The following is a 12,468-nucleotide window of genomic DNA, read 5'->3' on the forward strand; positions in this document are numbered from 1 at the left end:
CTCACTTCTTTCTCCTCCGCAGGGACGTCTTTTGTCTCCAGGCTGCCCTCCATCACCTACTTATCTCATAATCCATCGGTTCGCCCTACGCCGTGCCTCGTCTTAATCCGACGGCCGGCCAGTAGGACCCCATCGCACGCCCTAAATCCTCCCGCCCCAGCTGCAGCGCACCACTACCCTCTCTCCGCCGTCCTTCAAACCTCCCAACCCCGCGACGCTTATACTAGTTGTAGTTCTTTATAGATTTTTGGAGATGATTTTTTTTTCTTAAAGGGAAATCTTTCCTAAAAGAAAAAACATATGCTCCCACATGACAAGATACACCAAGCACGCCTAGTAGATGATTGCACATGACAAAATACACCACAGCCTAGTAGAGGCCCGGCAGAATCACATAGGGCACCTCCCTCTTGAACTGCGTCCACTGCGCCCCGTAGCGCCCGCCGCAGTACCGGTCGAGCACCGGCACGGCGCGGCTCGCAAAATCGTACGACTGCAGCAGGCCCATGGCGAGGCCGCCGACCCAGCCCGACGCCGCCATGCAGTAGCCCGCGCGCCAGAGGGCGTAGCCGCCGTAGTTGATGTGGCGCGCGAGGCGCCAGAGGCCCGTCTTCATGACCTTGCCCTCGTTGGCGGGGCGGTCCTTGAAGACCTTGCGCTGGTGCTCGGACACGGTCTCGAGGGTCATGCCGACGGCGAAGAGGGCGGCGCCGACAAGGACGGGCAGCGGCAGGCTGTCGACGGTGTCGCGGCCGGCGAGGACGCTCGTCGTCGAGGCGAGGAAGAGGAGCGCGTTGAGCGAGTTGACGACCGTGTTGTAGGCGCTGACGGGCACGGCGGCGGTGAGGGCGGGGAACTCCTCGTTGGACAGCGACACGAGCCAGTAGATCTGCTTGGCGGCGGCGGCGGCGGACATGGTGACGAGGATGAGGTGCGGCGCCGGCAGGTGCAGGTTGTCGAGGGGCGCGAGGCCCGTGGCCAGGGCGAAGCCGGCGAGGGGTCGCGAGGCGATGCCGAGGCGCGCGAGCAGGGCGGGGCCCCAGCGGGCGCCGGCGACGAGGTTGTACTGCAGGGGCACGTCGAGGGCGCGGAAGCCGATGAAGGTCAGCGTGCCGAGCTTGCTGGGACGCTTGACGCCGCGCTTGATGAGGTCGCGCGTGGGCTTGGCGTCTGGGCCGGCGCCCTCAGCCTCGTGTGTCGCGTCGGCCATGTTGCCTGTGCAGTGACAGTGGATGGGTGAGGAGACGGGTGAGAGGACCAGGACAAGAGGGGAAGAGGGATGCGTTTGGGGTCAGTCAAGTAGTCAGTTCGGTAGGTAGCGTAGACCGGTGTTGGGTATGGGGGTATGCCGACTGCGGGGGACACCACGCGCGGCGTTGAGTGAAGTCATCGATCGCGGACTCTTGGCATCATGGCGCTGGCCCGTCGGTGGTCCGGTGCAACGTAGCGGGACCTGCTGACATGGCCAAGAGACGCATGCCTCGACGCATGCCTCGACGCAGGTCTCTGTCTTGGAGCCAACGTTCCTCGGGCTGCTACCAGAGCACTGTGCCTAACGAGCATGAGTATTCATACTAGCCATGATTATCCAGCCATGACCGTCTTGCAGCGCGTCGTCTGCTGTGCGTCTGCTGTGTGAGAACGTTCACTGTGACCGTATATGACAGCTGTCACTTGACGCTCGATGTCGTGATGGACAATGAGCCATGTTCTGATGGTCTCGCTCATGAGTGGGCGAGGCTAAGGTGAGGAGGGATGGAGAGAGAGAGAGATGCACAGCAAACGCTGGGCGTCATTCCGTCATAGGGGTCCTTGCGTGGTGGAGCCCGGCGAGCCGCTCTTCCGAAACGAAAGTCAATCCATCATCAGAGTATGCTGTGCTCAACGGGAGTGAAAGACATGGATCAGCAATGAGGAATGCACCTGTCGATGGGAAAGGAATACTGAGAAAGTTGGAGATGGTAATTTCGGCTACCTCAGCTTGATGTAAGGCACCTAAGTTGCTAAAGTACCTAATTTAAGTACCACAGAGAGGTCGGGACTCGCAGGCAGTTCATGCTGGTCAAGGCAGCTCCGTCTCCACAATCACTTCACACGAACAGGCTAATCCCTTGCTGCGCACAGACTATATGTAGCATGCAATAGCTTCTCCTGGCATGAGTCCCTGATGGCCCAGCTGGTTAAGGCGTCCGACTGTTAATTTGGCAAATCGGGAGATCCACAGTTCGATCCTGTGTCGGGGAGTTCATACTTTTTGCATGTCCGCACGGCACCAAGGCAATTCGATGTTGGCTGTTCATACGATTCTTCTCGTTTTCTTTTTATTTACGATCATATCAATATCACTGGCACCTGTAAATTCCATTTTTGCCTGCTGTTGATCCGCTTTGGTCTGCCCTGGGCCCCAAGTCAGTGCCTTCCCGATCCACCTCGCTCATGTTGTTCCTTCCACCTCTGTAAATGCTAGGCGCCCGAATGATCAACAACCATCTGTACACGACGCCCAAGAAAACGCAAAACCTCATGCAAAACCTCATCCTCTCTCCTGTGATCAGACCCTTGGGTCGGATCTTACACCAGGAATACTTCGGCAATCCACTCCAGAGAAAGACCATGCACCCCGCTACGTCACTTCCCCGCGAATTCCCATGTCTGAGCTCTCGGTAGATCCTCGATACCACCTCATGAGACAACACCGTATCCCGCATGGGCAGTATTGTCCGATCGACCTCGCTCCCAGCAACCCTAGCTCACAGTCAATTATGGCTCGATTCGGAAATACCTTGCGATGCGACACTACAACACTGCAACTCAGCCCTCTTCCCTTCACTGAAGGTTGAACATGGTGACCCTCAACTGCCGAAGAGGCAACCGAACACGGTCTCCTGCTTTTGGGGACAGCAGGAGAGCATGACGGACCTCGGCGCATGTTCGCTGCCATACGAGGCGTATAATAGAAAAGATGGAGGGAGACCACGAAAAGGATGGGCACACGACGTAGACCGCTCATCGCAGAGTTGCTGACAAGACTTCGTTTTTCTCTCTCCATCGACCGACCGAACGCCATCCTCGCCATGTTTCATACCTCTCCCATACGCAGTATCCGCCATGTGGCCATCGCACTCGGCGTCCTAGCCAGCCAGCTCGTGACGCTGACCCACGGCCTGCCCTCGCCCGCCGCCAATGCCATGACTGCCGACGAGTGGCTGAAGCTCACCGACTCGTCCGCCCTCGCCCCGCGACAAGACATAGCCCCGGGCCTCGGCCAGTTCCCCGCAGGCCCGCTGAACCAGTTCCTCCGCATCATCAGCTCGCTGCCGACGGGCGAGCGCGCCCTCGACGCCGTCGCCAAGATCCTGACGCCCCTGCAGCAGGGCCTCGCCGCCGCCGCCGGCATCGACACGACGAGGGAGGACCTCGCGCAGAACGCCCCGTGCGCCGCCGTCACCGTCGTCTTCGCGCGGGGCACGACCGAGCCCGGGTCCGTCGGCCTCATCGCCGGGCCCCCCTTCTTCGACGCCCTGCGCGACCAGCTCGGCGCCGAGACGCTCGCCGTCCAGGGCGTCGCGTACCCGGCCACCTTTGCCGGCTTCAACAGGAACGGCACGGACGGCGTGCCGAGCATGTAAGCAAAGACCAAAGACCATAGACCAAAGACCATGCAGCGGAGCGCGTGCATGATGAAGACAGTGGACCTGTCAAAGACGGCTAACTCGGACTGTGGACAGGACGGCCTTCGTCGACCAGGCGGCGACCCGGTGCCCAGACACCAAGATTGTCATGGCCGGGTACTCCCAGGGCGCCCTCGTTGTGCGCAGCACCGCCGCTGCGCTGCCCGCCGGCACCATGGCCAAGGTCAGCTCGGTCGTGACCTTTGGCGACCCGCGCAACCCGGCGCCCATCGCCGGCGCCGACGGCAAGACCCTGATCCTCTGCCACCCGAACGACGCCGTCTGCAGCGGCGGCTTCATCACCGTCGCGCACTTGACGTACGGCGCCAACGCCACGGCCGCCGCTGCTTTTGTCGTTCAGAAGGCCCACGGCGCGTAATGGAAGGGGGGTACGGCGTCGTACATGTACACAGGCTTCGCCATGGGCGGACGGATCTGTCGGACTCGGCATGCCCGCGGCAGGAATAGAGGCCTCTCTGCCTTGGCCCGCGAGTCATGGCGGCATGGCACGGCTGGGCACAGTTGCCGTAGGCCAGCTCAGCAGCAGTCTTGCAAGCACAATGTGACCAGGCACAATCAGAGCCAAAGCGCTGTAGCCACTGAGGTGAAATAGTGTCAATTCAATGTCGATTCTCGTGTACCGAACACATACCTGGCCAATATCTGTCTGATGATGGGTCCTATACATCCTACCTCGTGCAGACCGCCGAAGTGACCACCAGGTCAATTGCCTCAACACGAGTATGTAAAAAAAGCCTTGGTCAGGTGATCATTCGCAAATCGACTCAAATTGCAAAGGAAGGACAAAGGACGAATAACCCTGCAGACAATAGATACTACCATGCTGCGTAGTCGACAATCAGGACAGGCGGGTTCGGCAGGCAAGGTCCGGCGAGATCGTCGCCTGCAATCTTAAGATCAGATTGGTCATGTAACGAACAGACGTACACGTGTAACAGATAGAGCGCGACATGATAAGAAGTAAGGGTTTTTTTTTTTTTTTTTCATTTTGCTGCCATGCATGTGTACCATGCAGTGCTCGTTACGGTGGATCTCTGCCGTGTAGTGGTAGTCATCAAGGCGTGCGACCTATTGTTGTCTTGCCGCGTGCGTCACTGTCGAGCGCTGTATCCGGGTCTTTTTTGGGTATCATCTCCATCTCGTAGCCAGTCAAACCACTCCCGGATGACTTTCGCCCATTTTCTTTCACGTCCTCATCGCATCACACGCAGAGCGCACTCTCACAGCCAGGGTCGGACCAGGGCAAGTCGCATCACTGCACGTTCTGCATTCCACACACAGACACGCCGTTTACAGAATCTCCTCGGGCTTCACCTTGATCCAGTTCTGGTCAGCGGTGACGGGGAGACCAAGCTTCCTCTGCTGGTCGGCGTTGTCCTTGATCATGCCGTCAATCTGGGTGCGGTAGCTCGCCTTGCGATCGACCCACACGCGAACGCCGCCCTTCCAGACGTCGACGTCGTGGAAGAGCATGTAGCCGTCGCTGGTAGGCGTGTCGCCGCCAACCAGTACGGGCTTCTTCCACTGGCTGATGTACGTCAGGATGGCAGCGTGCTTGCCCGCCATCCAGGTCAGGGGTGTCCACAGATAAGGGGTCAAAGTGAAGTCAAGGTTGGCCTTCTCGTCATAAGTTCCGGCTTCGATCTGCTTGCGGGCCGTGGTCGGGCTCGAGGGGTTCGCAGGGTTGGCGAGAAGCATGGTGACACCAATGACGTTCTTGGCGGGCACGTTGTAGCCATACTTGGGGTCCGAGGCGACCATGCGAACGAGCTCCTCAGAGGCTGCCGTCACGATGTAGACGTCAATGCCGTTCTCCATCAGGCGGTTGAAGAGCTCCTGCTGGCCACGGTAGAGCTTGGGCGGGTTGATGGCAATGGGTGTCACGACGTCGCCCTCGAAGTAGGTGGCGGGAATGGTACCGTTGTGGGCCATGAGCTGGTCGACGTAGCCTTTGAGGGCACGCAGCGTCAAGCCTGAGAAGACCTGGGCGACCCAGGGGTAGCAGATGAGGTCGTCAACTTCGCAGAGGCGGTAGTAGTAGCTGAAGAGCGTCTCATTGTGCGAAGGTGTATCCTTGAACGGGATCAGGCGGAGAGACGGATCGAGCGTCTCGCGGGTGATGATGCCACGGTTCTCAAGGAACGGCAGCAGCGATTCCTCGAGGTCGAAGCGGTACGACGTGTTGTCCATGTCGAACACAGCGTAGTTGCCCTGGTGAGCATTGGCACGGATCATGGCGTTCAGGCTTTCGGCGGCCTGCTTCGGCCAGTGAGTAAGGGCCGTACCCTTGTCGGGCTGCGACTCCGGCTGCTTCCACCAAGACTGGACCCAAGGCTGGCCCCAAGGCTGACCCCCGGGAGATGGCCAACCCCAGCCATTGCCATTGGAGGGAGATGCCTTTGAGGAAGAGATAGTAGTCGCGAGGACAGCCAGGAGGCTGGAGCTGGAGGTGAACTTCATCTTGAAGAGTTGACGAGGGGTCTCAAGGAGCTAGAGAAGAGGTAGCTGCGAGTGGCAAGGCAGGGTGAAGAGCAGTTCACAACGGGATCAACAGGCAGGAGGCGAGCTCTTTAAATCCCCCAGCAAGTGGGAGCAAACTTCAGAAAACTCGATGGGACCCAACAATCGAGAGCGATTTCCACGCGCAGGCAAGATCGGCGGGGCCTCATCACTGCTGTCGACGCTTGTTGATACGAGCAGCGGGCCCCTCCTCTCCGCAGAGCCTGGCGTCCATGAGGTTGAGGTTCGATGGTCCCCCCCAAGAGCTGGCATGCAGCAGCGCCGTCGACAGGGCTGGCAGGCGAGCATACGACAGGCTGACCCCACGAGACCGAGTAGGGAAACCATGAGAGAAATGCGACTCTGTCGCCGAACAAAGCGCGGGTTTGTGCAGCTGGCCAGCAATGTGACATGGGGGTGGGACAGACGGCGACGCCGCCGAGGCGCGACCATGACTCGCTGCGGGGCGGACTCCGGGGGTACCGGTTGTTGACCCAATTACGTAGATGCCGTGTGGGGGTCCTCGGGAGGCCAAGAAACGGAGAAGGGACTCCATCATCGGCGGTCGGAACGGCGGTGGTCATGGTTGGACTAAGGGGGGGAGATGGTGTTGAGAGCTGATGTTGTGGCGCGAGTGCCAGCCAGAGGGCAGCCATTGCGTCGTTGATAGATACCTAAGCAAGCAAGCAAAGTATTGCAAGAAGAATTAGCAAAGCACATAGGTAAACAGCAAGTACAGTACGTACGTATGCAGCAAGACTGAAAAAAACCGAACCAGCCTAGCGAGGTCGCTTGTGCCAAGGTTCGAAGCCGTCTTGGACAGGGTGGTGAAGGGGGGGGAAAAGGTCGACTTCCACAATACTGACGACCGGTTGCAGGAACCATGCAGATGGGTTGCCGAGATCTGCCAATGATGCTGCTGTAGTCAGCAAGTTTATCAGGCTAACCTTGATTCGTCCAGAGTTCAGCAAGCCACCCCTTGTACCTACCCAGCACCTTCCCGTGGCTTTGTCCAATGGCAGGCTCGACAATGAGTTCAGGCCACCCTCTGTGAGGAACCCTGCTGGGAGTGGAGCCAGCATGCTGAATTGCAACTCCACAGAGCAAGGCCCTCTCAGTTCCCTGGTTGCAACGCGAGACTCTCTTTCTTTCAGGTCATTGAGGAGATGAGGGGCAGGCCTTTGTGTTCTTATTCTTGTTCTCCGGATCCGGGATCAGGTTCTGCCCCTGATCCAAGTGCTTGGGTAGGCTGGCGTCAATTTTTCCAAGAACAATACCAATATGAGCTCGGGTTAAATCCCGAGATTCCTCATCCTTGGATAGCAGCCCTGAAGAGAAGGAAGAAGACGAGGTTAAACTTCATCCTTCACAGACTTAGCTCGCATCGCCCTTTCCAGTTCTTTGAACCGACTTGAGCTATACAATCAAAGTGATAAACAAAGCGACCGTCTTCCCAAAGCGATCAACCTGTTTCCGTGGCCTGGTTGAACACAAATCAGCACACATTGGTGGTTCGCACACCAGGCTGCCAGCACCAGCCGCTGTCGGGTTTCGTCTGACCCCAAGGTGGTTGGTGCTGACTTGTAGCAACCCTAGCAGATGCTGACTGCACCTCCACGTTTGCGATGACATCGATGCCAGGTGGAGGAAGGGACTGCTCTGATTCAGTTAGTCAGCAGGCACTATGAAACGTAGCCCTGGGGGCGCGTTGGGCGACAAACTAAGCCAGTTACAACAACTCTTATCCACCTTATAATACCATACCTTTTTCCAGGCACACCCGTCTTATCGCCTCTTATCACAAGCTGGGACCCACTATCTCGGCGGTTACGAAGCAACGCCAGAGCACGAGCACATGGGCACGCGTGCAGACTAGCTGCCTCGAGCTCCCCCCCCAATGACGAATGACTGATGGCCCGCAACGTCTGAGCCGACGACTCCTCCCTCTCCACCACTCTCCATCATCACATCCCCTGCACCCTCACAACAATCGCAACAATCATGAAGTTCTCCAAGGCCTCCGCCCTCGCGCTCATGCTGCCGGCAGCATCCGCTCGCCACATTCTCAAGGAGGAGACCGACAACGTCGTCCTCTACCCCAACGAGATCGAGCAACAGACCTACCTCATCGAGCTCGCTCCTGGCAACACGAGATGGGTCACTGAGGAGGAGAAGTGGGAGCTTCGCCGCGTACGTTTCCATTGAAGCCGATACTGCCTGCACGTTCTAGACTGACATCGCAAACAGAACGGCGAGCGTTTCTTCGACATCACCGACAACCAGGACCTCGGCACCACCCGTGCTCATGCCGACTCAAAGAAGGCCGTCTTTCCCGAGAAATGCACCCAGCAAGACAACGTCAAGCCTATCCTCGACAACCTTGACAAGAGCAACATTAAGAAGCGTCTAGAAAAGTTCACAAGTTTCCACACGCGGTACTACAAGTCCGACTACGGTCGCCAGTCGTCCGAGTGGCTCCTCAGCGAGATCAACTCCATCATCAAGGTCGCCGGCGGCGACAAGCATGGCATTTACGCCCAGCACTTCCCACACACCTGGCAACAGAGCTCCATCATCGCCACCATCCCCGGCAAGACCAACAGCACCGTTGTCATCGGCGCGCACCAAGACTCCATCAACCTCTTCCTGCCCAGTATCCTCGCTGCGCCCGGCGCCGACGACGATGGCAGTGGCTCCATGACCATCCTCGAGGTCTTCCGCGTCTTCCTCGGCGTCAAAGACGTCCTCAAGGGCAAGTCGGAGAACACGATCGAGTTCCACTGGTACAGTGCCGAGGAGGGCGGCCTTCTCGGCAGCCAGGCCATCTTCTCACAGTATGAGAAGGACGAACGCGACGTCAAGGCCATGCTGCAGCAGGACATGACTGGATTCGTGCAGAGGACTATTGATGCTGGCCGTCCCGAGAGTGTCGGTATCATCACTGACTACGTAAACACTGGCCTGACTGACTTTATCAAGAAGGTCATTGTTGAGGTAAGCTTCCGACTCCCATCAGGTCCTGATATATGACGGCTGCTGACTCGGACTCCTTAGTACTGCGACATTCCCTACGTCGAGACCAAGTGCGGTTATGCATGCTCGGACCACGCGTCCGCAAGCAAGGCCGGCTACCCGTCGGCCTTCGTCATTGAGAGCTCCTTTGAGGACTCGGACAACCACATTCACTCGACCGATGACCTGATCAAGTACCTGTCGTTCGACCACATGTTGCAGCACGCCAAGATGACGCTCGGCCTCGTGTACGAGCTGGGTTTCACCGACTTTGCCGCTCTCGAACACAAGAGCGATGAGGTTGTTTTTGATGATTTGTAAATATTGGACATGTGATGATCTAGGGAGAAGCGGGAACGATCAATCATGGGTTTGAAATAGTAGCAGAACATTTGTCAGTCCCAGTCAATCGCATGGCACTGGCGACAGTGTCAAACCATGTCTTTAGATTAGTGTGATCTCCTTGACCGGTTCCGCTGTCAAAGCTGTGTCTGGACAGGATTCTCAGTTCAATTTTGTGCTACACATTTGCGACATGAATCAAAGACATGACATGATGGTGTAAGTCTGAGCTTTCGGCTTCGGACGGTGACGCCCTACTAACCCCAAAAGCTGCAGGGAGCAGGGGCGGCCAGCGTCCCCCACTGTTGCTCGCTCAGGTACCACAAGGCAGCCATGCGGAGGCCCTACGGCAGGCAGGCATCACACTAGTGCCCGAGGCTCCTTCTCCACTTCAACTTCCCCCCTCCCAAGATCCCCCTCCAAAATAACCTCCTACTTCACCCAAAGCGATATGAATTGTTCACCCTTCATCCACCAAGACACTCCAGCGCTCAAGGTCATTTCTCAGTCGAGATTATCCTTACAGCCAGAATCCCGCTTGATATTTCCTTTGTTTGGACGAGAGAAACCAGTATCCGGCATCATTCTCAACCCTTGTCTCTGCGGGCTCTGGCCTTCGTGACGGACGACATGGGTGATCTACCGATGATAGGCATGCCCGGCGGCTTCTCCAAGTCGGTCATGGCAGCTGCGCCATATGAAAGTCGACCCCCAAGCCCGCCGTACATACATGTACCCTTATCGTCACTCCGAGAGATGACACTGGATCCCTTTCTGGGCAACCTCGCAACCCTCGGCATCACAGCCGCTGAGTACAGCATCATCACCAACAATGGAACTCCGCAGCAGGCTAGCGATCCCACCGAAGAGTGGACATACGAATCGCGTCGTGAAGCTCAGGCGGTTGTTGACTGGCTCTACCTCGGTCCTCACTCAGCCTCACGCGACCGGGCTTTCCTTGAGCGTGAGGGCATCACCATGATCCTCGCTGTCGGCTACGCGAGTGACATCACCAAGCCCAGTACGCACGTCATGTTGGGCCCCACGGCAGCCACCCGTGCACTCGGTATCAAGATGGACAGGGTTGACGTTAAGAGCATGCACTCTCTCACCAGAGTGTATACCACAGCCGCCAAAAAGATCAACGACCATATCTTGGAGGTCCATCGCAGCCAGGCCGATAGTGGAGCGGTCGTACCGCACAGGCGCGGCAAGGTCCTCGTCGTTTGCGAATCGGGAAATGACCGCTCTGCTATGGTCGTTACTGCATACCTCATGGTCATGTTTGGCTTGGACCTTATTACAACTGTTTCCTACGTCACCATGAAGAGGTTCTCCGCCATGTATGACGAGGATTCAAAGAGGTTACTGGTTGCGTGGCATGACATCCTGGCGGCACAGAGATCAGTCACTGCCCAGGCGATGGCTTCGACGGCATGCAAAGATGCGCGAAGTGAGCCTCGCAAGCGAGGGATCGAGATGATGTTTGACGGTCACCAATGCGGAGGTTCAGGTCAAGACGAGACAATGGACCGAAACGACGACGAGAGCCGTTTTGGCAACAGAAAATTTGTACCCTTCATGGACACGGGAAACTGAAACGAATGATGCACCAAAGTCAGCGAAAGAAGACAACAGTGTCAGGCTTTACACTTTTGGACTGTCTCGACAAGCATGTCAATGCCTTCAACCAGCCCAGAACCTGCCCTGAGGCGTTTCTGAACAGCATTGTGTTAACGATAGAGGAAGGAACAGGCGTTAGGGGTGTGTCATTGAATTACCGAATGCTTTATACCCAGCTTAGCTAGCGGAGATGACCGGGTGGCTGGTCAGTGAGAAGACACAAGTCACTGTTGACCTGTGACTGTAAGTCACAAGGCCTTTCGTTAATGAACTTGAGTCAACACGTGTACCCTTCGCCGACATGAAGATCCGTATGATGTGCCATGAGGACCTGGTGAAGAACACGAGAAACCTTGGTCCTGGGGGTTTTGAGCCATCTCCCTCCTCAATATGTTTCTGTCCTTGCTCATGAATATACTGCAATGCTCCACGGGCGCCCCTCTTGTAAAGAAGGCAACGACGATCCGCCGTGTCCGCCATGCCTATCACCAAAGCCCTTCCAGGCGAAAACGCCTCCGTGAAGGAGGGCCCTAGCTAGCAAACATTCCCGAACCTACGTCTCGATCCATAGATTTCTGGACTCAAGGTCCTAAGACAGTGCCGGCAATAGCTGGTCTCGCCAAACAATTCCTCCTGGTGTTCCATCCAAAGGGGTGGCTTGCTTGAACGCCTTCCACGGTGGGACGACTGCCATGGCCGGAGCTGTATGAGAAGAAGCTGTATGAGCGAGCAGCCAAAGGTGATCTGCTGGCAAGGGGCAAGGGAGTACTGCCAAGGTCTCCGGAGCTGTTGAAGCCTGCTGGTCTCTGCGTTGAGGGATTTCGACCATTTGATCTCCTTCAGTTAGTAGGAACACGAGAATGATGACAGAGACCCCAAAGCCATTGCGAGGAGGCAGCTGGTCAATGTTGCAATTCAGAGGCTTTTAACGCTTCATTCATCTACATCAATGGCAGGGTCGTCATGTAAGCTTGTTAAAGAGCAAAGGTCTAGTGGAGCACAACTCGGGATTGATTTTCAGCGCATGATGGTTCCACACACAACCTCTCAGGCAGCTGACTAAGACGAACTGGCCAGCCGGTGACGTCCATCGTGCGCCCCAAAGTGGTTGTGGGGTCCAAGTACCTAAGAATTAGGTGTGGGCAGCTTTGAGCTTGGCGGATGGAGCGGGCTCATACTGGCCTGTGGTGGGACGGTGCTCGATGTGGCCGACCAGGTACGCGGCAGCACACCACAGCCACCCACTCTGCCACTGTACCTGAAGGAGGGGAGGCCTTCCAACCTGCCGGCGTACCTACAT

The 12,468-nt window shown here is 57.1% G+C and overlaps 5 protein-coding genes and 1 non-coding gene across 6 annotated transcripts; 4 read left to right on the forward strand and 2 right to left on the reverse strand.

Annotated features, from left to right (window-relative positions):
* Window positions 1-370: 370 nt before the first annotated feature.
* On the reverse strand, window positions 371-1,210 carry VDAG_00490 (uncharacterized protein; the record flags this gene model as incomplete). Its single annotated transcript, XM_009651867.1, has 1 exon — window positions 371-1,210. One exon carries the CDS (start codon window positions 1,208-1,210, stop codon window positions 371-373), a length of 840 nt encoding a protein of 279 aa, XP_009650162.1.
* Window positions 1,211-2,161: 951 nt separating this feature from the next.
* On the forward strand, window positions 2,162-2,244 carry VDAG_20054. The gene has a single exon. It is a non-coding gene; the product is annotated as a tRNA-Asn (tRNA).
* Window positions 2,245-3,188: 944 nt separating this feature from the next.
* Window positions 3,189-4,050, forward strand: VDAG_00491 (cutinase; the record flags this gene model as incomplete). The annotated part of the gene is made up of 2 exons (XM_009651868.1): window positions 3,189-3,625; window positions 3,729-4,050. 2 exons carry the CDS (start codon window positions 3,189-3,191, stop codon window positions 4,048-4,050), a joined length of 759 nt encoding a protein of 252 aa, XP_009650163.1.
* A 932-nt stretch (window positions 4,051-4,982) lies between these two features.
* VDAG_00492 (phosphorylcholine phosphatase) lies at window positions 4,983-6,152 on the reverse strand (the record flags this gene model as incomplete). Its single annotated transcript, XM_009651869.1, has 1 exon — window positions 4,983-6,152. The coding sequence occupies one exon, from the start codon at window positions 6,150-6,152 to the stop codon at window positions 4,983-4,985; it is 1,170 nt and encodes a 389-aa protein (XP_009650164.1).
* A 1,989-nt stretch (window positions 6,153-8,141) lies between these two features.
* On the forward strand, window positions 8,142-9,702 carry VDAG_00493 (leucyl aminopeptidase). The gene is made up of 3 exons (XM_009651870.1): window positions 8,142-8,381; window positions 8,439-9,185; window positions 9,246-9,702. The coding sequence occupies exons 1-3, from the start codon at window positions 8,193-8,195 to the stop codon at window positions 9,522-9,524; spliced, it is 1,215 nt and encodes a 404-aa protein (XP_009650165.1). The 5' UTR covers window positions 8,142-8,192; the 3' UTR covers window positions 9,525-9,702.
* A 282-nt stretch (window positions 9,703-9,984) lies between these two features.
* On the forward strand, window positions 9,985-11,144 carry VDAG_00494 (FMI2 protein; the record flags this gene model as incomplete). Its single annotated transcript, XM_009651871.1, has 1 exon — window positions 9,985-11,144. Exon 1 carries the CDS (start codon window positions 10,176-10,178, stop codon window positions 11,142-11,144), a length of 969 nt encoding a protein of 322 aa, XP_009650166.1. The 5' UTR covers window positions 9,985-10,175.
* Between the last annotated feature and the right edge of the window lie 1,324 nt (window positions 11,145-12,468).

This window comes from Verticillium dahliae, genomic scaffold, assembly GCF_000150675.1.
Source record: "Verticillium dahliae VdLs.17 supercont1.1 genomic scaffold, whole genome shotgun sequence".
In the NCBI taxonomy this organism is placed as follows: Eukaryota; Fungi; Ascomycota; class Sordariomycetes; order Glomerellales; family Plectosphaerellaceae; genus Verticillium; species Verticillium dahliae.